Below are 26824 nucleotides of genomic sequence, written 5' to 3'. Positions count from 1 at the left end.
GCTCATGGACAGGTGGGGTAATTACCGTGATACGAGAACAGAGGATATGAGAAGGAGAGACAAAGAAAGTGAGGAAGACAAGATGGAAGGACTGAGGGAAACGCAGGTCCACTCACTGCCTGAGGAGACTGGGAAGCAAAGTTGGCTTCTGCTCTTTGCAGACACTCGGAGAAAGCGGTTACACAACCGCCCATCCGCCGTGACTGCATGCTGACCGCACATGAACAGTGTTCCCAGGCTCTGCCAAACAGTGTCTCGTTAGGGTGCCGGACTCCAACAGGGTGTCCTCAGAGGACACAGGCAGCGGAGCCACGTCACAGAGAGCAGTGCTGGACGAGACAGGATAGCGGTTAAGGATCTGAGAACCTTCAGTTGTGTAAATGGTACACTGTGTGTGTAAGGAAGAAGCTGTTGTGCTGTTTTGTGTGTGTGTGTGTGTGTGTGTGTGTGTGGGGAGGGGTGTATTTATAGCCAGGACTGGTGCATGGACCAGCATTACCAGGGACACCTCCCACACTGGCGCAGGATCTGATGGTCCTCCTGCTCCCAGCCTCCTCGAAGAGTTGGCTTCCCATGTCCCTGTCCATCTCCTCATGTCCGCTATTCGTCTCCCCGTGTCCCCCGTTCTTCTCCACACCCCCCGATTCTATCTGTCTCCTCCCCATCTCAAGGCCCTGCTCTTCCTCCTCATCCTCACTAACTGTGCTGCACAGTGTGGGCACTTTGCTCACTCAGCTCTCACTGCCATCGACTGTCTCTGCTGTTGCCAGGGCAACCACAGGTACCAGAGCTTGATGCGAGTGGTGAAACGGGACTGCGGCCAAGAGGGTGGGAGGGAGGGAGGGAGAGGAGGAGGAGGTGGAGCCATCAGCACAGGGCTGTAGCGTAAAGAGCCTCGCGTGCCATAAAAGCCTCCCACACCCCAGGGTCGCATCCTCACCGAGCTCATCGCATCGCATCCCGCTGGACCCCATCATCATCTGCTTTCCGCCGAGTCCCTCCACGCTTCACCGGCAGGACCATGTCCTCGCACCCGCTGCAGGTCTTGGCCCAGTCCAAGTCACCCTTCCGGAAAAGGGGCAGCCTGCAGAGCACCGCCAGCTCTGGTGAGTGGGGGGTGTGGGTGGGGGAGAGGCCTGGGGTAAAGTGAAGCTCATGGTCAGTCCTATGAAACGTGATTGTTCTTACTGGCGGTCATCAATCTCTTATTGTCAGTCATCTTTGCCACGCGCCGTATTCGGAAACTTCTGAATTTCGACTGCCGTGAGAGTGAGAGTGTGAGTGCGAGTGCGAGCTGCTTCGGGTTCATTCCCACGCTGTGCTGAGTTCTCTGGCTTGTGGTCTATTCTCTAGCTGAGGCTGATCTGATGTGTCTGTGTGACGCTGATGGAAACCAGGAAGACCAGTTTCCACTAAATGACTGAAACAGAGTGTGTGTGTGTGTGTGTGTGTGTGTGTGTGTGTGTGTGTGTGTGTGTGTGTGTGTGTGTGTGTGTGTGAAACAACACCACCTCAGCAACAGGTGACACAATGGTGACACAGTACTGCTGTCTTGTAGTCAAAAGTTGAGTTTCAGTCCCTCCTGTAATTCCACTGATCAAGGTTTTTATGCTGAACTGATACAGTAAAATTTACCCTGCTGTATAAAAAGGTAAATCGGTGTAAGTTACTGTACACACCTCACACTGTAAGTGGCCTTGGAGAAAAGTGTCAGATAGCTTCAAATGAATAAATGCAAATTTTTCTCCAATGTGACAAGATATAAGGTGTGTACAATAATAATAACAATAAACAGATAAGTGGTTTCAGCCCACTGCTGCCATTAATTATTATTACTTATTCATTTTGCTGACACTTTCTCTAAAGTGGCTCACGATGGTAAGTTACTTACTGATTTATCCATGTATACAGCAGGGTAATTTTTACCATGTCGATTCCGGGTAAGCAACTCGATCAACAGTGCTACACAGGAGGGGAGACTCGAACCCAGAACCTTTAGTGCAACACTTCTACTTGCCCACTTGACTGCTTCCCTCACTAACTAGTGACCAGTAGTGAGATGTCACACCATAAGAGTGAATATTAATAAGAGGTGTTTGTTTACCATGGCGCGGGGGCGCGGACCGGGTCGGACCGGGTCCTGCTCTCTGGTGGGTCTGGGGTTCGAGTTCCGCTTGGGGTGTCTTGTGGCGGACTGGCGTCCCATCCTGGGTGCGTCCCCTCCCCCTCCGGCCTTACGCCCTGTGGTGCCGGGTGGGCTCCGGTTCCCCACGACCCTGTATGGGACAAGTGGTTCCGGAAATGTGTGTGTGTTTACCATGGGGGGGTGCGGTGGTGCAGTGGGTTGGACCAGGTCCTGCTCTCCGGTGGGTCTGGGGTTCGAGTCCTGCTTGGGGTGCCTTGCGACAGACTGGCGTCCTGTCCTGTCCCCTCCAGCCCTACGCCCTGTGTTGCCAGGTTAGGCTCCGGCTCCCCGCGACCCTGCATGGGACAAGCGGTTCAGATGGTGTGTGTGTGTTTACCATGGCAGATGCTGTTCAGTAGTACAGTGTGTGCCATGTGTCTATGAGGTCCTGGGTTTGAGCCTCGTATCTCCACGTGCATTTTTGTTTCAAGGATTTCGTCCTTAAAGCAGTTGCAGGTGACGAACTGCTGGTCAAGTGACGCCTTCAGTTGAGCTCTTTGAGCAGCAGGGGGCGCAGTGGCTAGAGTTACTGCTTTTGGACTTGGAGGTTGCAGGTTTGAATCCCACCTCCAACTGACTGCAGCACCTGTAACTGAGGTCTTTACTCTGAACTGATAGAGTAAAAAATACTCTGCTTTTTAAATGGGTAAATCACAGTAGATTTCTAAAACATCAGAACCCACTACCGAGATACCAAAAGTTATTTAATAAATGTGAATAAATAATGTGAATATTAATGTGATGCTGGCTGTGTGTGCAGTGCTCACAGGTGAGCGTGTGTGTGACCAGACTGCCAGCGACGCACTGAATTAATAATACACCAGAAAGGGGCCGAGTTCATTAACTGCTGTTGAAAAATACATGAGGTCCTTTTGGGGGGGGGACTCCAGTCCCCCCTGTCTCCAGCCCCCCCGTGTCCTGCGGAGCTCCGATCCCGTCCCCAGACATGGCTTCCTATGCAGTTGCTTCATCATGTCGCTCTTTTCACTGGAAAAGCGGTAGAATGATGTCACACGTATGAGCGGAAATATGACAATATGAAAATATCATGTATCACCATGTCAGCGATGGTTTCTTGAGGCCCCCAGAAGCCGAACATTTTCAGCGTCTCGCCGCTTCGGTGAAACGTGTTTGTGTTAAATAGAGTAAACAGTATAAACTGGGATTAACATGCTGAACAGAAGAGGGACAGCTGGCAGCGTAACGGTTAAAGCTCCTGCCATTGGACCCCCAGTTGCAGGTTTGAGCCTCACCTCCAGCTGTAGTCCCCTTAAGCAAGGTATTTCTCCTAAATTAGTGTAGTAAAAAAAAATTCCCAGCTGTACAAATGGGTAAATGACATTATAAGTCACCTTGAGAAAAGCATAAGCTAAATAAATCAATATAAACTCATAACATGATGAAATACAGGCCCAATAAATTAATATTTTTAATCAGTGTGAAATTCTGCCTTATAAAATAAAACATTCAGTTTTTTTCCCCCCAAACTCCCAGAGTGCATTGCAAAGAGAAGAGGAGGAATTCGTGTCATGACCATAAACGGTCGCGTTTGGTCCTTCACTCAGAGTTTGTCTCTGCGCTGTGTGCTGTGTGCTGTGTACACTGAGCTCTTTACACTCTTTTACCCCGCAGGCTCATTTCTACCCTCTCGAGCGTCTTTCCCGAAGGTACCGCAGCAGAAGGTGGCGGTCGAACCCGAGCCCCCTGCACACAGTTGATGTCTGGCCGCGTTTTCACTTTTACACTCTCTTCTTCTCGGTACATTTCACGACGTTACAGAACAATGAGGGACCGGAGCACGAGTCCAGAAAAGTCCGCGAGCAAAGCAGCGCCAGGGTGCTTACATAACCGGGGCGGGATATAAATAGTGTGGCGGCTCTACTCTAATGACGGGGGTGCGAGAGCGGAAGGAGCAGCTGCGCCCAAGTTCTCGCTCCGCAGTCCAACGAACGCTCTTTAACGGCTCCTCCCCGAGGAAGCGGTGCCAACGAGTCCGAAACGCACCTGGTCCCCATCCGGGCTGAGCCCCTCCCCCGCCACATGTAGCGCGTGCTAGAAATCGGGCCCCGCAGCACGGGCCGGCAGGGGGCGCAGCGCCTAAGGAGCCGCAGCGGCGTCCTTAGGGTTGTGGGTTTGTGTCCCTGAGTTTGTTTTCCTGGAAACGTTGGTCTGTGCGAAAAGGTTCCTGCGTCCCGAGGAGATCAATAATGACGTCGTCTCATTGTCTCATCAGGACGACTTTAAGGGTCGAGCGAGAGAGCGAGTTTAGTAACTTATTAGTCATTTATCCAACTATTGACCTATTTATCAATACACTCCAATTTACTCCCCTCGCAGACCCCACAGCGAGACCCGCAATCCAGGCGCAGTCCGACCGGCACCCGTAAAGCGGCCGACTCTCCGCGGAAGAAGAATCACGGGCCGCGAGTCGCGCTGCACTTTATTCGCCCACCACCAAGGTTTCAATTAGACACCGAAATCACGGCTCCCATCTGCCGCTAATGGCCACAGCTGCGTTCAATAATTACAGTCAATTCATGTTTATATTTATCCTTCTGTTTGGACCGGGCCTCTCACGAGGCTCCAAAATGGGTCACGATAAACCGTACACACAAACGCGCACGCAAGCCCCACAGGGTTCACAACATCGACCCCAAGATGTGACCTTTAAACCCAAACAGGAACCTTTTTATAGGGGCTATAAACACACCTGCCTGGCAGTGACCTCCGTGTGGCGCCTCTGGTACGGCTCACTCTCGGGGCACCTCTTCCACACATAGAATTTATTTTATTTATTTATTTTTTTTATATATCAAAGACCTCTTTATGCAGCGGTCGCCACCTGGTCACATTATCGAGCGTTTCGGCGACATGCCGTTAACCGACCTTTTATGAAGAAGTGCTCTCGGTTAATGCTGCGGAAATTTCTGCGCTCGCCGTCGCGGAACATTCCGGTTTCCAGCACAACGGTCTCGTTGTGAACATGTTTATTCCGCAGAAATATCATGAGGCATCAGCCTTTTAATAGAAGCGCACAAATATTATTAATCGCTATTAGCCGTGCGAGTGGCTCGGAACTGGACTGTTCTCAAAGCAAACAAATAATTAATAATAATAACGAATATTATTAACACGACTAACTAACTGGGCTTCTTTGGCACCAGTCTTTCACGTAAGGATGGAGGAGGCGTCGCTTCCCTTGACTACATTGCATAAGTCCGGACTTTGGTCTCAGCTGAAAAACGCCCCGTTTCAGATGGAAATGTGTTGAAAACACGGTGTTTGTGTGTAAACACGTTGGATTTACCTGATCTCCATAGTTTGTTCTTTATGTTCTCTACGGGGTTTTCAGCACTGATTTAGAGTGGATCTGAAAGCACGTCTATGTGAACCGCTTTCATTTCAATGACTTACAGCCCCCACCGGACTGCCGGAGGCCCACAGGTCGTACCGCGGTGAAACCGTGTTCACGACCGTGTGCCAAGTGCTCCCATTAATTTTAACTATGAACATAAATATTACATTAATTTAATTATTGGCACTGACTGGTGAACAGCGACTGAAAGGGAACGAAAGGGAGCGCATTCACACGAGGTGAGCGGTCAGGGAGCGTTTCGTGTCGCACCCCCATTGATCGGGGGGGGGGGGGGTCAGATAGAGTGTGTTTCCTCATCAGTGTGTGTTACAGTGTGTGTGCATGAGCGTGCTGTTGAGTCAGAGCTCCAGATAAGATACCTGGTGGTGGACAGGGGCCCTCTCATCCGGCCGCAGGCTCACCGCTCCCCCCGCAGTGACCTCTGTACCTGTGGGGGGCGGGGGCTCGCAGCCTAGTTTCCTGTTGCCCCCCCCAAGCGCTGAGTCAGCATCCTGGCCCCATATTGCTGCTCCTCAAAGCTACAGGCTCCCCTCCTAAAAGCCCAACCCTGTCCACCTCCTCCAACGAGAGACGCCTACAGGACAGCAAAGTTCTGGCAGTTCCAACAAGGCTGGAAAGTTCCAGAACCTCTTTCTTTTGCTAAGAGGTTATGAATATACTCTTTATTGACTTGTATCAGCCTTCGCAAACGTTCTCTTTTCTCTTTGGAGCTTCAGTTTGGTTGCCAACGTATTGAAACAAGCTGCCGTTCTTCCTTCAGGTCATTAGGGGCACTGTGTGTGTGTGTGTGTGTGTGTGTTCATGTCTGGAGAACGTGGGCAGTAAAGTAAGGGTTAAAAGTTCGGATAGCCGCCCTGGCTCCTGTGCGCTCTGGTAACCATGGCGATGTGCTCATCCCTGTGCCGCACCGGACGGTGTGTGGGGAATGCGTGTTTGCACCCATGCTGAGGTACCACGTCAGGACCGCAGAACATCCCGGGGTGCGTGTGGGGTGTGGGGACAGCGCTGCCTAGGGCTGTACGCTCGTCTCAGTCTCCTGCAATTATTGTCTTCAGACTCACTCTGGGAAGCACAGAGACAGCCAGTACTTATGTGAGACCCAGAACCACTCTGGGGACACAGCTGTGTTCGCATACAGTGTAATAACAGGGTAATAACAGGGTATCTGGCTTTTGAAGACGGCAGAAAACTCAGGAGCTGCTCAGAGACTTGACTCATCTCTCCTTTTTTAACTCCCTCCCTTTTTACTTTGCTTTTAGCGCTCATTTCTTCTGCAAAGCACCACGTTGGCAGGAGCTGAAACGTCCCCTCACCTGCCACATCCCCCGGTTTTACCAGGCAGAGAACAAACCCTTCCGAGCCCCCAGCCACCCCCACACCTCCCCCCCGCCTCGCTGTGGAACAAAGAGGCCGTTGTGCTCAGTGCTGGGGAGAGAGGAGAAAGTGTAGTCTCACTGTCGTCTTCGCGTGGACCCAAGGTCCCGCTGTAAGGGGACAGACGGGCCAGGTGGACCTCCAGCCTTGGCCCGGGGTACGAGGGTGTAGCTCCCTGAATTCCAGGAATTCCGTTCTCCGAGTCTCACCAGGGTTTTTTTTTGGAGGGCCTACAGGGGACGTACAAGGGACAGTCCCCATGGGACCATCAACACAGGATGCCAATTTGTTATGTTCATGCCTGTACATAATGACACGAGCTGAGTTTCCTCCTGTTTCAAGCCCCGCCTCCATCACTCATGTTGCCACCAGCTCGACTGGATCGTGATGTTTCCCTATTGTGTGTGTTCTCACAGCGGTGATGGACTTACAGGTTTTAACATCATGATTGCTCTCATGGGGTTCTGATGTTCTGGCAGGGCTGGGAGTGCTGGAGTGCAGCTATGAAGTGGGTTGGTTTGAGACCTGAAGTTTGTATTTCGCAGGGATCTAACGGCAGTGCAGATTTGTTCATTCTTCTATCAGACACTTTCATCCGAAGTTCATCAACTACTGACAAAGTGCTTTAGACACAGACACTGGATTATTGAAGCACAGCTTGTGTCTGACACCACCATGCTGCTGGTTCACATCCCTCCAGTAGCACTTCCTATAGAAGTGACATTCACATAGCAAATACATAGATAATCATAGCAGATGGTGTTGGACTCATTTATGGAGCTGTCAGAAGATCAAGACAGAAATGAATCTGAACAAGGTGAGTTTTGAAGCCTTTCTTGAGTGTTGGAGGGATTCGGCAACTCCGAGGGAGAGAGGGAGCTCATTCCAAAACATCTGAGAGAAGACCGTGCTTTAAATTTTGCACGTCCCCGTCGTGGCATGAGCACATATGCTGTTAAAATGTAGAACCCCTCTGTGGTAACCATCCAGGGACACCATGTGCACTTTACAAGCACTGCACTGGAACCTCTCCCAGACCACTGCTCAGGATGTGCTGTTCATCTCACAGTACATCCTGAACCCTCACACTTTAGGGGTTCTTCATATTTATTTTGGCAAAGGCTGTGGGAGGAGTCCTCCGCCACAGCCAAAGGTTAACCCTTCCACCTCCCCGCTCTTCGTCACGTGCGTGTAAGCGGTCCCGTCCTCAAAGGCTTGTAAACACACTATCATGCGCTCATGGACATCACACACCATTCCCCGAGACACACAAACCAGAGGGGTTGTACCACTGGGGATCAGAGACACTGAGCTCCTTCTCATCCTGGCCTTAATCATGTGAGTAAACGATGGCCGCCTGACCCCCCACCCCCACCCCCGTGCTTCCACGTCACGCAGTACAGTCCAGCCCCCGGTCTCAGGACGAGTCCACACGGCTGTGAGCTCACAGCCCCCCAGCTGAGTCCGGCCAGAGCGAGCTCTGGAGGATGCTGTTGCTGATGCTGGGTCTGGAACACGAGGAGGAGCGTGTCTGTTAGTGTGTGGCGGGAGCACTGACCCCCTCTCCCACAGGGGGCGCCGTCCTACGCGGACAGGACAAGACAAGAGAGGACAGGAGAGGACAGGAGAAGACCGGAGAGGAGAGGTACGCTTGGATAGGGGCCAGTTGTCCTGACCACATAATCCCTCTCCTCTCCCTGCCTTCGTGTTGTGACTACTAGTTGTGTAACTCCCTTGTGTGTGTGTGTGTGTGTGTGTGTGTGTGTGTGTGTGTGTGTGTGTGTGTGTGTGTGTGCGTGCTCATTTCTACAATGGAGGTTTGGGGAATAAGACCCGACCACCCAGCAGAACTTGGTCCATAATGCACACATCATGTATTTTTTTTTTATAATTAATATGATTAATGTTACTTCAGCGCTTGGCGTTTGTCATCTCCTATTATTAATATAAATGGTGTCACAGTGACAATATTTACTGAATGCACATCATGTCCATGAAGGACAATGAACCGACAAGGCACAGAGGGACTAAATGTAACGCTGTGGAACACGAAACTTCTGCAGTCGCCTATATGCAGGTGTCAGCTAGGCAAAAAATAAAATAAAATAAAGAGTGTGGGCAGTTACTCTGGCTGGACAGGGGTCCAACAAATGACTGTCTTTCCTGTCGGACCGGAGGGTAGCGGGACTGCTGTCCCTTTTGTTGGACTGGGGGTAGACACTATGACATGTCCCTCTTGCTGGACAGCGGACTGGGGTGGAGGACGGTCCACGTCTCCTGGTGGCGGCAGGAGGGTAAGTGCTGCATTTTGCGAAAGAGCCCAGAGAATGTGTGTGTGTGTGTGTGTGTGTTGGGGGGGACAAAGGGCAGACGACGCGCTCAGACCGGGACTCCAGTTCCAGCGTTTCCTCCTTCGCCTCCTGTCCTGCCGCCGTTGCTGTACAGTTTGGGTTTTTTACACAGACAGTAACAGTAAGTTCCGCCGCGGTCTGATTTGTCATCCGACCGCTGTTCGCTCAGGAACCGCTGGTGGACAAATTTATTTCCCTCTTGGGAATGAATCATCATGTGCGATTGTTCGCCTGCTCTTGGAGTGCCGGACCGCTGTTGTTCGGCACTTTGTTCGATTGTTCGACACTTTTTGTTCGATTGCTCGAGGACCGAGCTGTACTCGCTCTTCTTGTTAAAGCGTTAAAACATTGGCAGCTTGGAGGAAGAAAGTAAGCGCTATAAAATAAAAAGATCGACTCCGCGAACCATGTGTTTAATCTGAGTTTTTCGCCGTTCTGCACACGATTCATTGCACTTTTATTCGTTTCCGAGGACAGCAGTGCACTTCACTGGATCTCTGCGCAGAACTTACACGTTTTAGTGAAATATAAATGCGAGTCGCTGTCGGGGGGTCGCTTGCGATTTACTGTAACTCCAGTTCGCGTCCAGAACCTGGAGCCGCGGCTCGAGGGCGATGGACGGGGGGATGGAGGGACAGCTGGACGTTGTCCCACACAGCGGAAGGAGGACTCGTTGTTTACCCGCGTGTCCCAGCGCTCCACGTGGCTCCTTCACACTCACTCACACACACACAGCTCGCCTGCACCGCGGTACTTTAAGGTGCACGCGCACCTGCGTGGATACGAACGTGCTGTTCAATATTTATACGGATAAATACGACAGAGGCACAGAGCGCAGCCAAACGGATACCGCTGTGTGTGCCATCATGGCATGGACAACAATGGGTGCTTTTGTTTCCCATCGCTAATCTAGACATAAATACCCAACGATTCAGATCTTAAGAAACCAGGTCATTCGAGCTTATATTGTCTGTTATGTATAGCTTTTTTTCAGAAACATCTGTTTTTGTGTTCTTATGTGAGACCATTTAGTTCCCGGAGATGTTGATCAACGGTTCGTTCCATTGAGAACTTAATGGTGACGCTGCGCTTCGGTGTCGTCCGCGATTCGCTGTCTCTTTGGGCTATATGGGTGATCAGCCAATTGGAAATCTACTTCCCTAAGACGGTGATCCAATGAAAAAGTTATGTAAGGGAGGCATGCTGTGGAGAATGTGGCCAATCAGAGAGAGGTGGGGGCGGGTTCTACTCGTGGAAAACCTTTAGTTCAATGAGAGCGAGGTGTAGGCGTGCTCTATTCGCCTGAAAGCGAAGTGTAGCCAATCAGAGAGATCAAAAGGCGGACCCTAATGAAAATGAAGCGGAAGGCAGGCCAATGAGAAAGTGCCGTGAGCGATGTGTACGCGACTCCGTACGGGAAGATGAGCTGGCAGGGCCAGTTTGAATACAAGAAAAAGAAAGGTGAGGTGGAGAACAGTATTTCGCTCATTTCTGGTAAGCATCTTCTGGCGATACGTTTTATGTTTATTTATAATGTTCTCATTTCCGGCGTTATCTCACCCTGCCGCGCTCGACTTCTGCGGGGATGTGATTGGTTCGTTTTTTTCCGCCGGGCTCGCTGAATGGCCACATTGTGGGGAGGCGGGGCGCGCTTCCCTGATCTGCGCTCTCATTGGCGGATCTCGGTGAAACGACATAAATAAGGTTCGCTCCTTAATTTCCTCATTTCGTAATCACTCTTTACGTCTTCATCATCACGATTTCACTGACCGGCCTCATCACTGTCTGTGCCCGCACATTATTCACCTTTAGCACTGACATCAGCGTTTCCACCTCTGTCCCCACCATCATCTTCAGCGCCGACAGTGTCCCGCACCCTGTAGTCTGACTCTCCCCTGGTTACTGTGGTCTCCTTGTACTCCTTCCTCTGTATATTAAAAAAAAAAAAGGTGCTTTTCTTTTCAGCATTTTACTGCTTTGTGGAGTCTTCTCAGAACTTTAAGCAGACATTGCAGAAGAACCTTCTGTGTATTCTGTCTTTAGTGTTTGGCTGCTACTCAGCAGCATCTTTGCATCTTGAACCATCTCAGAGGACAGATTGAGCTGCTGTTTGGTGAAAACCTTCCAGACACCAAGTGAAATGTTCTGCCTCATGGACCTCCCTCAGTCCCAGTCCCGTAAACTCAGGAAATTGATCACACACATTCATAGTCCAGCTCCGGCTCCTCCTGGGTTCATGGAGCCCAGCTTCTGGTGCTGTAGCTCTCCTACTGAGCATCAACCTGTTCTGATGGGGACGGTCCTGGATGGGACACTTCCAGGTCATTAGATGTGCCAGAGTCTGGACTGACCTGATGTTCAGTAGTGATGGGAGGACAGGGAGAAGGAGCCCACTGGCTGGTAACTGTATGTCCCCATCATTTGAATGCGAGCTCTTCCGCCAGCATGCTCTGGGCAGCGGTTAAGGCTCTTCCTTCAGCAAATGACCCCCTTCCTTCCATCTTACTCTCCCCTCACCCTCCCCCCCTTCTTGCCGCAGACCTCCGGACCACCCGCCACCCTCTCACCTCCCAGCGCTCGCTCCCAGGAACCCCCGTGTCCCATTCTCACTTCCCCATCGACCTGCGCACCTCCATGGACGGGAAGTACAGGGAAATCGCCCAGGTGAGGCCCCTGAAGGGCCCCCGTCACATGTGTGCATCCCGTGTGCGTGTGTGGTTGCCTAGTCCCTCGCCCACTCCATTCCCCTCGTGCCCACAGGAGCTGTTCACACGCAGCCTGGCGGAGAGTGAGATGCGCAGCGCCCCCTACCAGTTCCCCGAGGACTGCCCCATCGAGCAGCTGGAGGAACGGCGCCAACGCCTGGAGAGGCAGATCAGCCAGGATGTCAAGTGAGAGATGGGGCAAATGTGGGTGTGAGGGTGGTGAGGGTGGCGGAGCGGCGAGCAGCACGCTCTCTCTCCTCCAGCACCTGATCCGCCTGACTTAGCTCAGAGTCACACGTCTGTGGGCTGGGCGTCTCTCTCCTGCCGAGTGTGTCAATGCGCGCGAACCCCCACTCTTTGGGGTTTGTCTCTTTTCAGGCAACACTGTGCTCAAAGACAGAGTCTAAGCTCATTGAAAGTGTTCTCGGCGCATGCTGGCTCCTCCCTCTGAGCTATGAATTTTTAAAAGTTATGAACATTTCCCAGTTTATGTGTGTTTGCGTTTTCTCCACGTAGCTATTTGCCAACACTTTTCTCTGTAATTAAGCGGATGCCCCCAGTGTTCGCCCTCCTCGCTAATAGGGGCCAGTAAAGAGCACTCAAACGCAACGCGGCGAGGAACCATCGTAATTCAGCTCGCCTCCACAGTGTTTATAGCTCCTGTCTGGAGTTCCTGAGAGTCTGTGGGAGAGTGTAACAAGATGAGCAGCACTGCACACCTTCGTGGGATGAACAAATCAGCAGCCTTAACTTTTCCTTACTTTGCAGTTTTTGTAGTTTAAGCAAAGTATTTCCGTTTATTTAAACGGATTCTTGGTCTCTGGTTGTGTCTGTAAGTTGAGAAGCCGGTGTATTTACTGACTTATTTTAGGTTTGCCGTCATGGTGATGCTGGCAGGGGGACTCCAGGGGTGTGTTTGTGCGTGTATGTATGTACGTATGTGTGTGTGTGTGTGTTTCCTTGTCCAAATGTCCTTCCCCATTCTCTCTCCCCACTGCCGTTTCATCTTCACGCTATGTGGTAACAGTGTGTGAGGGTCACCGTTAGCATGGCGTGAGTGTGATGTGGTATGACAGGAAGGGCTCTGTGCGTGCGTGCGTGCGTGTTCATGTGTGTGTTGTTCTAACCTTGCCAGATCATTGTAACCCCCCCCCCCCCAGGTTCGAACCCGAGATCCTGCTCCGAGCCAAGCAGGACTTCATGAAAACGGACAGCGCGGTTGACCTCGAGTGAGTGACCGCCTCTGTGTCTCTGGTGCCCCTGTAGGACGGTTTTGTGAAAGCTGAGGTGAAAGGCAAATGTGTCATTATTATTATTATTATTATTATTATTATTATTATTATTATTATTATTATTATTTAATTTATTTTTATAAATTTGCTACTGGAAAAACACAATGCAAAGTAAAATATGAATGCCAGCAGTATAACTGTTACACAGAAACTCGCAGCTCAGTGGGTTTCAGGGCTTTACAGCTGCTGGAGGTTACAGCGATTCTCTTACACTGCTTGATGTCGTTACGCAATGCAGTAGAGATGTTTTTTTTTCTTAATATGCTCTTATGGATATGAAATTTGGCTTATAACAGAAGAAGAGCGATGAAGAATTATTCACTTTCTTTTCCCTTTTCAGTGTTATGGAGATTAAGCAGTACAATACAGTAAACAGTACAGTGCTACCTTGAAGTGATTTATCATAATAATGAGAAAAAAAACATCATTTTGAACTGAATGAATCAATGACTTCTTATAGTGCTGTTTCATGTAGTGCCTCATTTCTCAAGAACACACCCAGAGCACCAATCGGGGTCTTGCTGTAAACAAGTATATAGAGATCTTTCCAGCACATTTATGAACACTTCCAAAACAGAGGTGGTCAAAGGCAACCTTACAAAAAATGATGAGGTGTGTTTACAGGTGAACAAGCTGGCTGCTCCTGGCTGCCTCCAGTAAGTCAGTCTTCATGCTCTTTGGTACAACAGTAGGGCCCCTCAAGGGACTCAAACCCAGACCCTCAGCCAGCGGGCCTTTTATCACAGAACCCCATGAAGCGTCCTGCCGAAAGCTCTCGAAATGTTTGCTTAATAGTGCTGGTAAACAAACAAGTAAACAAAAGGGGGGATTTTGGAGAAAACTCTTACTGCCCCCTTCTGGCAATAAGCAGTAAGTGCAGATGTGTTTCTCAGTTTTACAAGTCATGTAAAGATGACAGCCTTCAAAGGCTTTCAGGTGGACCATGGTGTAACACCGTAAAAAGTGCAGTAGAACACAAGTGAGAGACTTAAACCGCTGCTGGCCGACTGCCCTTTCAGTGGGGAAACTGATCGACTGGTTTTAGAGATGGAGTCACTGGGAATCCCGCATCAGCCCCCCTCCTATCTCTCTCTTTCCGTCTCTCTCTCTCGTCCTCTTTATCACTCAGTTCTTCACAGAATCACTTTGTCAGCAGGAAAGACTCCTAATAGCTGTCACTAAAGCATAAACTTTTAAAATGCAGGAATTTGAGCATTAAGAGTGGTGTGTGTGTGTGTGTGTGTGTGTGTGTGTGTGTGTCTGTCTCACTGCAATGTTTGCCATGTGCTGCTCCCTGTCTCCCCTGCAGGCTCTTGCAGGAGCAGGTCCAGGGCTCCATGGAGCCGCCCTTCGCCAGGGATCGAGAGCCGGGCCTGGAGAGGGAGTACCAGCGCGTCAGCATCTCTGGAGAAGAGAAGTGTGGGGTGAGCGACCGGAACCCGGGGCCCGCTGATCCCTCCTGTTCGTTTCTCCTTTGTGTCACCCTGAGCAGAGTACACACACCCCCTGTTCATCCGACCCCCAATACAGTATCTACTTTTTCACGTATCCAGTCAAAGGTTATTAATACCGCTTATCGCTGGTGAGTCCAGACCGCCCTGCGTCCGATCTGCTGCGATGCGGTTCGGGTCCGAGGCATTCGGACGGCGCGATAAACCCGATCGGCCTTAGAAAACCACGCCGGGCAGCTGTGTGTGAGGGACTGCGAGATGCAGTGCATTGTGGGAGGTGTGTACCCACGCTCTCAGTTGTGGTCTGGTACTGCAGGGTGTCGCTTGTGTACTGGAGTCTGTGTTCGCTTCCTCACAGGTTTCCTTTAGGAAATCGGTATTTTTTAGAAAATTATTTGAAGTACACTAGACCCTCCACGAATGAAATTTCCACCGAGAGCTCATTGTCCCACTGTAGACCCATTATACCTGAAAAATAGCAGCTGTAAAGTAACAAATGGCGAACCGATTTCTGTATTCCTTTATAAACTATATTAAAAACTACATTAAACATAAAATATGATGAAACGGAAAGAAAATTCTTACCTCTGTTTGAAATGTAGGCTTTAGAAAATCCTCCCTGTTGACGCAGATCGGTGAGGAACTTTTTCTGTACAGTAACTACGGCTGCATGGGCAAGTCGAGAAAGCTTTGCACGATGAAATGGAAAAAAATTTGATTATTATTATGTTTTAACAAACAGTGAAAGTCAATCTTATTTAAATTCGAACATGTTGCACAACCTTTTCCTTACAATACTGGGCATCACTTAGGGTGCTTTATGGGGCAAATTTCGCGCGGGGTTGGGGCAGACTGGAATTTTCCCCTTACGAAATAATGGAATAAGTAATTTTTTCAGGTTTTTCAACATTTGGTCAATTTTCAGGAACAAATTAGGAGCTGATTTCAGGGGCTAAGTGTCCGTAAGCTCAGCCGTTCCATTAAGATGCTGTATAAATGGCTGAAGCTCCGAGCTGCGTGTAATGATCGCTTTGGAGAGATGTGTTCAGAGACGCTGCTCAGCTCAGTAAACGGCTCCTCAACTTACAAACGCAACAAGAAAACTGTAACTCGGTTTGTTCATAAACCCAACCGCTACATAAAAGTAGAGAAAGGTAGAGAAAAGCATCCCTTGATTTATTCACTGGTTACATCCTGTAAAAGTCTCAGTTGTAGCAATAATTAAAAATATGCTCTAAGACTAACCTTGTCATTAACTTCAGGCTACATTAAAACTGAAACTAATATAAAATAACTGAAAATAAAGCATAATTCAGCGCTGACTGTAATTGTTAGTATAAATCAGTGCTGACTTACATTCACGTGTTATCGGCCGTTTCGTCCTATTAACGCACGTAACTTTCCTCACCTTGTTGCTGAGGAACGTTACTGATGCTCGGGGCACCAGACAGGTGCTGTAAACGCAGTGGAAGTGGGTTGAACTGAGGAGGTCCTGCACTGCCACGCTGTTCTTTACCGCCAACTAGTGGCCGGAAACGGAAGTGCAGCGGCCGTACGCTGCATAGCAAACACGTTTTTGAAAATAGGCACAAGAAGAAAATATTATTAATAATAAATATAGTAATGGGGAAAATGTTCATATCTGCAAAATTTTGTAGTTTGCACACGGGGGTCCAGTGTAATGGAATCGCAGCTCTCCAGCTGTCTAGGGTGTACTTTTTACCGTGGCACTGCTGCCCCCCACCCCCATACCTTCCCAGGTGCCATTCACGGACCTGCTGGATGCTGCCAAGTGCGTGGTGCGGGCCCTGCTCATCCGGGAGAAGTACATAGCCCTGTCTCTGCAGGACTTCTACCCGACCACGGCCCGCTTCCTGCAGCAGCTGGGCTGGGCGTCACCGAACGAGATCCACGCGTACGACGAGGTTCCCGAGACACCGGTCGCGGCAGGTACGCACGCCGGCCAGCAGGGGGCGCTGTGACGTGGGACCGTTAACTCCTCGAGATTTGTAGACCACCCTCACTTTGCACCACCGGTGTGTGGGCCGTGTGTCCAGTGGGCGCCGGACCTGCGGGTGGTCTCCATGGTAACGGGTCCGTTTAGGGTCACAGGTGTGGAGCTCCTCTCACAAAGTGCAGAAAGCCTTAACATCCCCATCCCTCTCTTTCGCCCATTCGGCGTCGTGTCGGAATGTTTCCGGAACAATGAGCTGTTAATTTGTTTCGCACTGACCAAGAGGTGTTTACTTGCATGTCCACCTGTATCTCACACCCAACAGAGTAAAGGTGCTCTGTAAGATCACCCCAGTAGGCGCATGAAACTCTGCATCAAACTCATTATCACCAACAAACTTTTTTATATTGTTAACAAAAATTATTATTTATAGGTTGTTTTTAATGTCTTCATTCATGCATTTGTTATGAGTCACACTTGTCCAACGCAGGGCCGTGCAGCTCTGGAGTCGTTCCCAGAGGCTCAGTGCACCCTCAGCGGTGATGTTTTAATATGAGGTTGTCTGTGACAGGAAGTAGGAAGTGTGTGGGGCACTCGCTTTTGTGATGGAAGAAGCACGGTGCCCGTGTGCTCTACAGAGCGAAACCCTTAAGACCCCGTTAAAGGAGGGGTGAGGGTGAGTGTACGCATGCGCATTCCCATGATGCATTGCGGCCTGCAGATGCCCCAGTGCACCCCCCGGTGTCGGAGACGCACCCTTATGAAGACCAGGACCCCAAGAACATGCCTCCCGACCTGGGCTACGGCTGCAAGATGGTGGATGGCGTGGTCCACGTGTACACCAGGAGGAGCCCGCTGGAGGGGTGAGATCCCCCCCCACCCCTTCCCCTAACCCCCTGAACCGCAGGCAGACAGTTAAGGAACCGAACGTGCACTTGGTAGGATTCATGCTCCAGCGTCATGACGAGAGCAGGCCCTTGTTGACCCTGATGCTTCGTGTGGGTGTGTTCCTGCTCTCGGGGTTTTACACGTGTGCGGTCGTGATGCGGTCAAGGTGACCTCTAGGAGGGGCTATGGGTTGAGACGATGACCTGGTGTCCCTCCGCAGGGCCACAGAGCTGGACCTGCCCTACCCTGACCTGCAGGAGTACATCGCCGACATGAGCATCATGATGGCCCTCATCATCAACGGCCCAGTGTGAGTCATGGTGGCGACGCTCGCAGAGGCGTGTAGCCGCAGGAAGTCGCACTGCGCTCTCGATTTTCCTGGAGCTGACTTCCTGTCTGTGTGGGTGGTCAACAGGAAGTCGTTCTGCTACCGGCGCTTGCAGTACCTGAGCTCCAAGTTCCAGATGCACATCCTGCTGAATGAGATGAAGGAGCTGGCTGCTCAGAAGAAGGTCCCTCACAGGGACTTCTACAACATCCGCAAGGTGTCCTCTCTTAGCGTCTTAGCGTCTCATCTCAGCGCGTTTCCCGGGAATCGGAAAGGAGAATAGGAGTGTGGGGCCACATTAATTCAATTCAACTCAACTCCACGGTGTTTACGGCCCCTGTGTGCTGCTCCTGTGTCCCAGGGATCAGTAACAAGATCATTAACGTTAAAAATGTTTATGGGACGAATCAGTCAGTTGTCTGCAATGAACAGGAATTTGTGGAGTGGACATTTTTATGTGCTGTCGTTTTGAATTAAAGTAGCTCACAATATTCTGTTTAAATTATAGCTTTATTCAAGGTTTCTGCGAAAACTAACCAGTGGATAAATCGAGGAACGTTTGTGTTATTAACTTTTCATTGATTGTTATTTTGAGGGAAAAGTGATATTGGAGTTACGAACAAAATGAGTTACAAACTTCCGATCCCAGTTGCGTTAGCACACTGGCTCCTCGGCTTACAATGTTCTTACCTAGAACTCGGTGGTTAGACTAATTTACCGTGTTTTACCCATCAGATTTTGAAGTCATCCAAATTTCGATGTCAAAGCAATAAAAAAGGAAATGAGAAAACAGATACATATATACAGCCTCTCCCCTACTTACAAGCTATGCGACTTACGACCATCCGTACGAACGACAGAATAAAAAAATGCTGTGTAAATTTTTAAAAATAAAGAAAAAATATATGTAAATATAAAAATTACGCTCGGCCCGCCAGTGCTAATGGCTGCGTACTGTGTTTGGCGAAATCATAAAAAGACTAAGATACGAAGGTAAAAAATAAAGCGAAGAATCTTTTTTTAGTTAAACCGTGGAATGATTTTAAAAACATGTCAATTCATAAAACGGGTTAAACAAAAATGAGATAATCACAATAGAACGTGCATAACGTAAAAGATGACATATGAACTAAAGAATCTTAAATAAAAGGTTCAAAGAAACTACAGAATCATATGAAATGTCAATTAATAAGGCCGGTTAATAAAAAAGGAGATAATCATGATAAAAACTGAGTAGGATAAAAGAATGTTGTACAGGGGTACGACCTCTACACGCCATGCTATCATGCGTCCGGCGTAGGTCCGTTTCGAGATCCGACCGGTCGGTCAGAACGGAACTCGGACGTACTGTGTGTCTGGGAACGGCTGCATATTTAAACCAAGGAACTGGATGTAATGAAACGGTGCCCCTTACAGGTGGACACACACATCCACGCCTCCTCCTGCATGAACCAGAAGCACCTGCTGCGGTTCATCAAGCGGGCCATGAAGAAATACCCTGAGGAGATCGTGCACGTGGAGAAGGGCAAGGGCCAGACGCTGTCCGAGGTGTTTGAGAGCATGAGCCTGACCGCCTTCGACCTGAGCGTGGACACCCTGGATGTGCACGCGGTACGATGGAGGGAGGGAGCGGGACGGGGGGCCTGAGGTGCTTGCGTGAGGTTAATGAGCACTAGGAAAAGATCCCTTAGAGCGAGGTCCCCGAAAACCTTCAGCATGTTGCTATGACAACCGTCCCCTTCTCTCATCAGGACCGCAACACCTTCCATCGGTTTGACAAGTTCAACGCCAAGTACAACCCTATCGGCGAGTCCATCTTGCGGGAGATCTTCATCAAGACGGACAACCACATCGAGGGGAAGTACTTTGGACACATCATCAAGGTGCGCTTTGAGATCGGAGCGACTGGATGCGTTAAAATCAGGCTCAAACTGGAATCAAGTTCACCCTTTAGGGGACCGAACATTGGAATGAGCGAACGCTCCAGTGCGTCAAAGTGTCATTTAATCCTTTACCGTGATTTACTTGCAAAAAAACCTTTAATGACATAAAAAAAAAAATTTAGTCAAATGAAGATTAGGAGATGTCATAAATGCTGCTAACATGGCATCATGGTCAAGAAACTGTTCAAATGAAATAGTTTCGGTGAATCATTCAGAGTGATTCCCAAGCGTGCAGCTCTTCTGTCATTTCCTTTCTTCATTGACACGCCAGGTTATTCTAAGTAACACCTGGGTGGTGCGAGAGAACGTGGGTTCGATCCCCGCTCAGTCAGTGTGGCGTTTGCATGTTCTCCCCGTGTGTGTGGGTTTCCTCCAGGTGCTCTGGTTTCCTCCCACAGTCCAAAGCCATCCAGCAAGCCACGTTCTCTCGCATCGCCCAGGTGCTACTTCCCTAAGTTACTTAGAATAACCTGGCATGTAAATGAACAAAGGAAACGACAGAAGAAAAATCTCAAACTCCAGTAGGCTACAATGCCATACGCCCTGCCCTCCTGACCCTTCTGCCTTTTCCCACATCTCAGGAAGTGATGGAGGACCTGGAGGAGAGCAAGTACCAGAACGCGGAGCTGCGCCTGTCCATCTACGGGCGCTCGCGAGACGAGTGGGACAGCCTGGCCAAGTGGGCGGTGCGCCACGGCGTCTACTCCGACAACGTGCGCTGGCTCATCCAGGTGCCGCGCCTCTTGTGAGTGCTGCCGTTGCGCTGGGCTCCGCGTCCGTAACGCAGCTTTTGCACACGCACCTCACCTGCTGGATACACCACGCCTGGTCGACCGTTTTTACAAACCCGGTCTTGAAAAGGAGCACGAGACACTGGAACCAGTCGTTCTTTTGCTTTCTGATCGAAACTCTAGTTACATTTATTTATTTATTTATCAGACACTTTTGTCAAAAGCGACTCCCAGTGAATTCTATATAGTGTTATGAGCCCACACACCTTATTCACCACGGTGACTTACACTGCTAGATACACTACTTACACTGGGACACTCATCCATACATCAGTGGAACGCACTCTCTCTGTCACTCACATACTATGGGGGAACCTGAACTGCATGGCTTTGGACTGTGGGAGGAAACCAGAGCACCTGGAGGAAACACACACGCACACGGGGAGAACATGCAAACTCCACACTGACTGAGCGGGGATCGAACCCGCGTTCTCTCGCACCACCCAGGTGCTACTTCCCTAAGTTACTTAGAATAAGTGTCAATGAACAAAGGAAACGACAGAAGAAAAATGGCGAAACCATTAGAGCATCATGAGCACAAAACTGTCACGCTGGGGCTGAAAATGACATGTAGCAGTGATACGCTGACACACGACTCGTGTAAAAACCACAGGACGCCGAAACCCTCGAAACGAGGGAAATAAACCTTACTGGTGTGCTTTTTACCCTCTTCCGACAGCGACGTGTACCACACCAAGAAGCAGCTGGCCAACTTCCAGGAGATGCTGGAGAACATCTTCCTGCCGCTGTTCGAGGTCACCGTGGACCCCCGCAGCCACCCGGAGCTGCACCTCTTCCTGCAGCATGTGAGTGCTGTAAAGTTGAAACTTGGTTAAAAATACTGGCAATAAAAAAATGTGTCACATCCACACGCCGCCCTTTAATGATGCAGAGCGATCCGTGGCATGTGCGCGTCAGCTTTGGGCCGTTTTCAGCTTCTAGTAGCATCTACACGATCGATAAAGGCCCCATAGGGCCAAACCTCATCCGCTGAAAGCAGCCGTAATAAATAAAAATGGGAATTTTCAAAAACAGAAAACGGAATCAAGAATAACCTGGAAAATGTTTGTATCTTTGAGAAACCGCAGCTTGAGCGTCGATAACGCTAGGGGCCAGTGGGCGGGGCCAATGCGGAAGGACCCGCGCTACTCCCGCACCATCACCATCCGGCTCAAATTGATGGCTGATCATTGCGTGATGTGAGCTTTTGCTCATAAACGGCACTCTGATTAATTCTGTGCGTGCGTGTGCGCTCGCTCAGGTCGTGGGCTTCGACAGCGTGGACGACGAGTCCAAACCCGAGCACCACATCTTCAACCTGGACAGCCCCCTGCCGGCGGACTGGACGGAGGAGGACAACCCGCCCTACTCGTACTACCTCTACTACACGTACGCCAACATGACCGTGCTGAACCACCTGCGCAGGTGAGCTGTCCGTGTCCGCCGTCCACCGCTGCGTTTCCCATGATGCCGTGCTCTGAGCGATGGGACTTTCCGAAGACCCCCTGCAGAGCTCTTTCCTCTCTCCAGCTGCCCGAGTCACTGGTTATAAGACACCAGACGGGGATGATTAATGAACAGAGTCCCACCTCCCATGGGCCCCGCCTGTTCTCTGCCTTCAAAATACAAGATAGATGCAAATCAAGGAAGAAAAGTTTGTTGCACGTAGTTTACCACTAAGTACACCCTCAATATCATGAGTTTGAATCCCACTCCCACTCTTGATGCAGTAAAAAAAAATTCCCTGCTGTGTAAATAAATGGCTAATCTAGTGTAAGTGGCAGAAGAAAACCGCACTGTTTTAAACCTTAAAGCTGCACTTGAAAGAATAATAGGTGTTTAAACGTTGTCAGGACCCCCAGTGCAACCTCTTCACTTGTTTCATGCAGGAGGCGGGGCTTTGACACATTTGTGCTCCGCCCACACTGTGGGGAGGCAGGGCCCATCCACCACCTGGTGTCAGGCTTCATGCTGTCGCAGAACATTTCCCACGGACTGCTGCTCAGGAAGGTGAGTCCCTCGCTGGACGCGACACTATGATCCACACGTGCCACAAAACGTTTACTGTGGTAAACGTGGTGTGAATATTTCGGAAAGCAACATTTTGCTCTTAAAGAAAAATATCCAGTTTTCGGTGTTTGCGAGTCATTGCTGTCCCGGTTGATGAGACCTTCCTCTCCTCATGTGTTTGTTTCATTGGTGGAATAATTTACCCTTTGACATCCTAAGGGCAGAGGGAAGCACCAAGGGCCAATCAGCACTCAGTATTCATGCATGATAAACAGCGCCTTTGTAATCTAAGAGGTTTTTCTGCCCAATGGGATGCGTGTTCGCTCCCAGGCTCCCGTGCTGCAGTACCTGTACTACCTGGCCCAGGTGAGCATCGCCATGTCCCCTCTGAGCAACAACAGCCTGTTCCTGAGCTACCACCGCAACCCCCTGCCCGAGTACCTTTCCCGCGGCCTCATGGTGTCGCTGTCCACCGATGACCCGCTCCAGTTCCACTTCACCAAGGTGAGCGGCTTACCGGGGTTCACCAGGGTTTGCTGTGTACCTGTGGTAGCTCCCTCTGTGCCTCACGGCTGCGGAGTCCCTCGCAGCATTCAGAAGGGTCTCGAAGCCGTCCCTAGCGTGTCTCCACCTGTTGTGACTTTAGGAGCCTCTCATGGAGGAGTACAGCATCGCCGCCCAGGTGTGGAAGCTCAGCTCCTGCGACATGTGTGAGCTGGCCAGGAACAGCGTGCTGATGAGCGGCTTCTCTCACAAGGTACGCGGCGGAAAGCCGACCCCGCCCGACCCCCCGGAGTGCTCACCCACCGAAGCCCCGCCCCCTCCTCCCTAGTTTCCCAGGCACATTTGGTGTTCTGCGCTTGTCCTTGGAAACATACACTAAATCACATGTACGGTGGCTCCTCCTGTTACAGACATCGATGTGGTGATTTTTGAAAACACATTTTCTGGTTTGTTTTTCCAGTTTGTTTGCATTTTCTTTTCGAACCGCCAGCCAATAGAGAGCAAGTAAAGACCACCCAATCAAAACAGCAGTGTGGAGCCGCCTCAAGTCAACTCACTTCCACTGTGTTTACAGCTTGGATCTGGAATTCCAAGCGTCGGCGATCGGTAGCAAGTTGAGGAACGTTGAATTAGTCAGGAGTCATGCTTTTGTGGCATATCTTTATTTTCATCCATCCATCCATCCATCCATCCATCCATCCATCCATCCATCCATCCATCATCAACAACCACTTGTCCCATGCGGGGTCGTGGCGACCTGGAGCCTTGCCCGGCAACATGGGGCACAGGGCTGAGGGGGCACACCCAGGACGGGACGCCAGTCCATCGCAGGGCACCCCAAGCGGGACTCGAACCCCAGACCCCCTAGACCACCGCACCCCCCTCTCTGTTTCCACTCATTTTAAATGAATTTTAATCATAATGCGGCGCAAGGTTCTTACAAAGTATTAAAAACAAGCTGTGCTACAGGAACTAATGTTTCTTAAGGTATGTCTGCGTTATTATTCTCACTGTAATCTGAACAGTAAAAGGAGTTTTCCAGCTGCGAACAGACAGACTTCCTGTCCCGTTCAGAGTTGAAAAATAAATCTCTTGTTCACAGTGTGAGAGATGCAGACAAGCGATCTGAAGAAACCGAGTGGAGTCTGAACTGGTGGAATGACTTTCGGTGGAACACAGCTGCTTCACCACAGGCTTCTTGAGCGCGCTCCTGTTGAGCGCGGTCCCGTTCGGTGCGCTTCTGCTTAACACGGTCTTGCCAACCAGGCTGTGATCCACCACACCGCCTACTGTCCGACCTGAACCCAGCGCACGCTCTTCGTGAACTGACCCAGGGTAACGGTGTCTCCCCCGCAGGTGAAGAGCCACTGGTTAGGCCCCGCCTACACCCGGGAGGGCCAGGAGGGCAACGACATCCGGCGCACCAACGTGCCCGACATCCGCGTGGCGTATCGCTGTGAGACGCTATGCGAGGAGCTGCAGCTCATCACACAGGCCGTGCATTCGGCCGAGCTGGACCCCATCGCCGAGGAGGACAGCCTGTCCATGATGCCGCTGCCGGGGGCCTCGTGAGCAGGGGGCCTGTCCTCACCTGCTGTCCACCTCTCGGAGGACAGAAACGTGTGTGTGTGTGTGTGTGTGTGTCTGTGTGTGTGTGTGTGTGTGTGCGTGTGCGCATCATCCTGTTCCACCCCCACTCTCCTAAGTGTTTAATGAGTAAGTTTAAGAGTTTTTTCTTTCACGTTCACATCCCATCGGTAACAATTTTTACGTAATAGCTGATGATGAGCGCATTCACAATGATGACTGGAGTAAGTTCACACACTCCGTGTCCCCTTTCCTAAAGCTTATATCCCAAATATTAATTATAGTACCTGTTTTCAAGGCCTTTGTACTCCTTTTGAATATATTAAAAGTGTATTTTTGTAATGGAGCAAGAGACACAATTTATGAGAAATACATTCTATCTGGGTCTATATATATCTGTGTATCTATATATGGTATCAGACTTTTGTCCCATACATGTACCTTATCAGTGATTTAACATTCATATTTTGTTGTGGGATACTGTCATTGTTTAATATTACCGATCTGTGACTCTGTGCGTGGGGAATATCCCCACAAACACTTTCTGATCTTCACGTTTCTATGTTTATGTGGAGTTGGACAGCGCTCTTTGTCCACATGTCTTTTTCTTGAGCGATAAACAGTGTTTGTTTCTTCAGTGTGTTTTTGCTGCCATTTCGATAATTAGTGTCATCGTTGCTGATTAATTTCTATTTCACTTTGGAAGAAGCGGTTCATCTCCAGAAGTTTGCCCGTTTCACCGTCCAGACACGGTACAAGCGACCAGACTTGTGCGAGCATGATTACGCACATTCCGCACCATGCCCGTGCCCTGTAGTCAGCAGCTCCATGGCTTCGTGCCACGAGTTGCGGGTGCGAGGCGGAGCCTCGTCTGGGAACAGGGCCAAGGTTCGAACCGCGGTTCCGGCGGCTCGTCTTCCAGAAAGTGGCTCTTACTGTAGCTGCAACACCTGCGGTGACTGATTTACACCTGTGGCCTGAAGGTTTACGGTACACCCAGCGCTCATGTAACGGTCTCGCATGCTCTGAACGCTTCCTCCAACTGCTCATGGTGATATTTACCGCTTCTCATACAACAGGATTATCAGAGTGAAACAGCCGTTTTTGTCTAGTCACACAGTCATTTCACCCCCACAGCTGCTGCTCTATTACATGTCAATATCAGTCTCAGCAGAATCGTTTTTACATTTATTTATTTATCAGACACTTTTCTCCAAAGCGACTTCCAATGAACTCTGTGTAGTGTTATCAGCCCACACACCTTATTCACCGCGGTGACTTACACTGCTAGATACACTTACACTGGGTCACTCATCCATACATCAGTGGAACACACACACACATTATGGGGGAACATAAACAGCATGTCTTTGGACTGTGGGAGGAAACCAGAGCACCCAGAGGAAACCCAAATAGACACGGGGAGAACATGCAAACCCACATCCTCTCGCACCACCCAGGCGCTGTGAGACAGCAACGCTACTCGCTGTGCCACCGTGCCGCCCATAAACGTTATAATTATTATATCATAATTGTGTGTGTGCCAAAGTACCACAGCACCTCCCTCCCGGATACACCCCGTCTCACAGCCTGTGCTTTGTGGATTCACTCTGGTTATTAATAAGCTGTTAAAAATAATCATTAAAAATAATGAATGGATGAAGGAAAATAGTAATGATAGTAATTATTACAAACAGCAGTTCTTGGTTTTAATACATTTTTAATAAGTGGCATTTTCATTGTCATAGATGAAGGTTCCCATTATTTTGGTATCTTGATTTATTGCAGACGACATACCGCATGCTGGAACAAATTGTTGTTTTCTTTAATAAGAAACCATGGTAACTGAAGCCCCCACCCTTACGGTGTGATCTTAGGGGACAAATTAACCCCAGTGTGTGAGGAACTGGAGCAGTTTTTCTGACCTTATGTGACCCCAGACTGTCTGTCTCAGTGATCAGTTATTAATGGGTTAGTGGTGATAATTCAGGCGGTTCTTGAATTAATACTTCAATGTACAAAGAGCGCCCGCCACACAGCTTGATAATCGAGCTTCTCTTCCGGAAGGTGCCGTTCCTCCAATGG

General features: G+C 49.9%; 1 protein-coding gene across 9 annotated transcripts; it reads left to right on the top strand.

The window, feature by feature from the left end:
* The first annotated feature begins 898 nt into the window (after positions 1-898).
* ampd2b (adenosine monophosphate deaminase 2b) lies at positions 899-25977 on the top strand. Of its 9 annotated transcripts, XR_003797200.1 has the most exons (19): positions 9241-9407; positions 11826-11950; positions 12047-12177; positions 13152-13220; positions 14593-14707; positions 16495-16684; positions 17410-17551; positions 17797-17886; positions 17992-18121; positions 19321-19515; positions 19656-19787; positions 20429-20592; positions 21318-21444; positions 21900-22063; positions 22528-22648; positions 22979-23152; positions 23295-23405; positions 24255-24384; positions 24509-24587. XR_003797200.1 is itself a non-coding variant. In XM_029247416.1 (18 exons), exons 1-18 carry the CDS (start codon positions 1022-1024, stop codon positions 24722-24724), a joined length of 2481 nt encoding a protein of 826 aa, XP_029103249.1. In that variant the 5' UTR covers positions 899-1021; the 3' UTR covers positions 24725-25977. The 9 variants fall into 9 exon arrangements, 8 of the variants coding, with proteins under 8 accessions (XP_029103249.1, XP_029103269.1, XP_029103256.1 ...); XM_029247416.1 differs by lacking the exons at positions 9241-9407; positions 24255-24384 and adding an exon at positions 899-1106 and having other exon boundaries at positions 24509-25977; XM_029247436.1 differs by lacking the exons at positions 9241-9407; positions 24255-24384 and adding an exon at positions 8506-8580 and having other exon boundaries at positions 24509-25977.
* The last annotated feature ends 847 nt before the right edge of the window (positions 25978-26824 follow it).

The sequence above is a fragment of the Scleropages formosus genome, chromosome 2 (assembly GCF_900964775.1).
Source record: "Scleropages formosus chromosome 2, fSclFor1.1, whole genome shotgun sequence".
Taxonomy (NCBI): domain Eukaryota; kingdom Metazoa; phylum Chordata; class Actinopteri; order Osteoglossiformes; family Osteoglossidae; genus Scleropages; species Scleropages formosus.
Note: the sequence above shows the minus strand (reverse complement) of the source record. Positions and strands in the feature narration are given on the sequence as shown.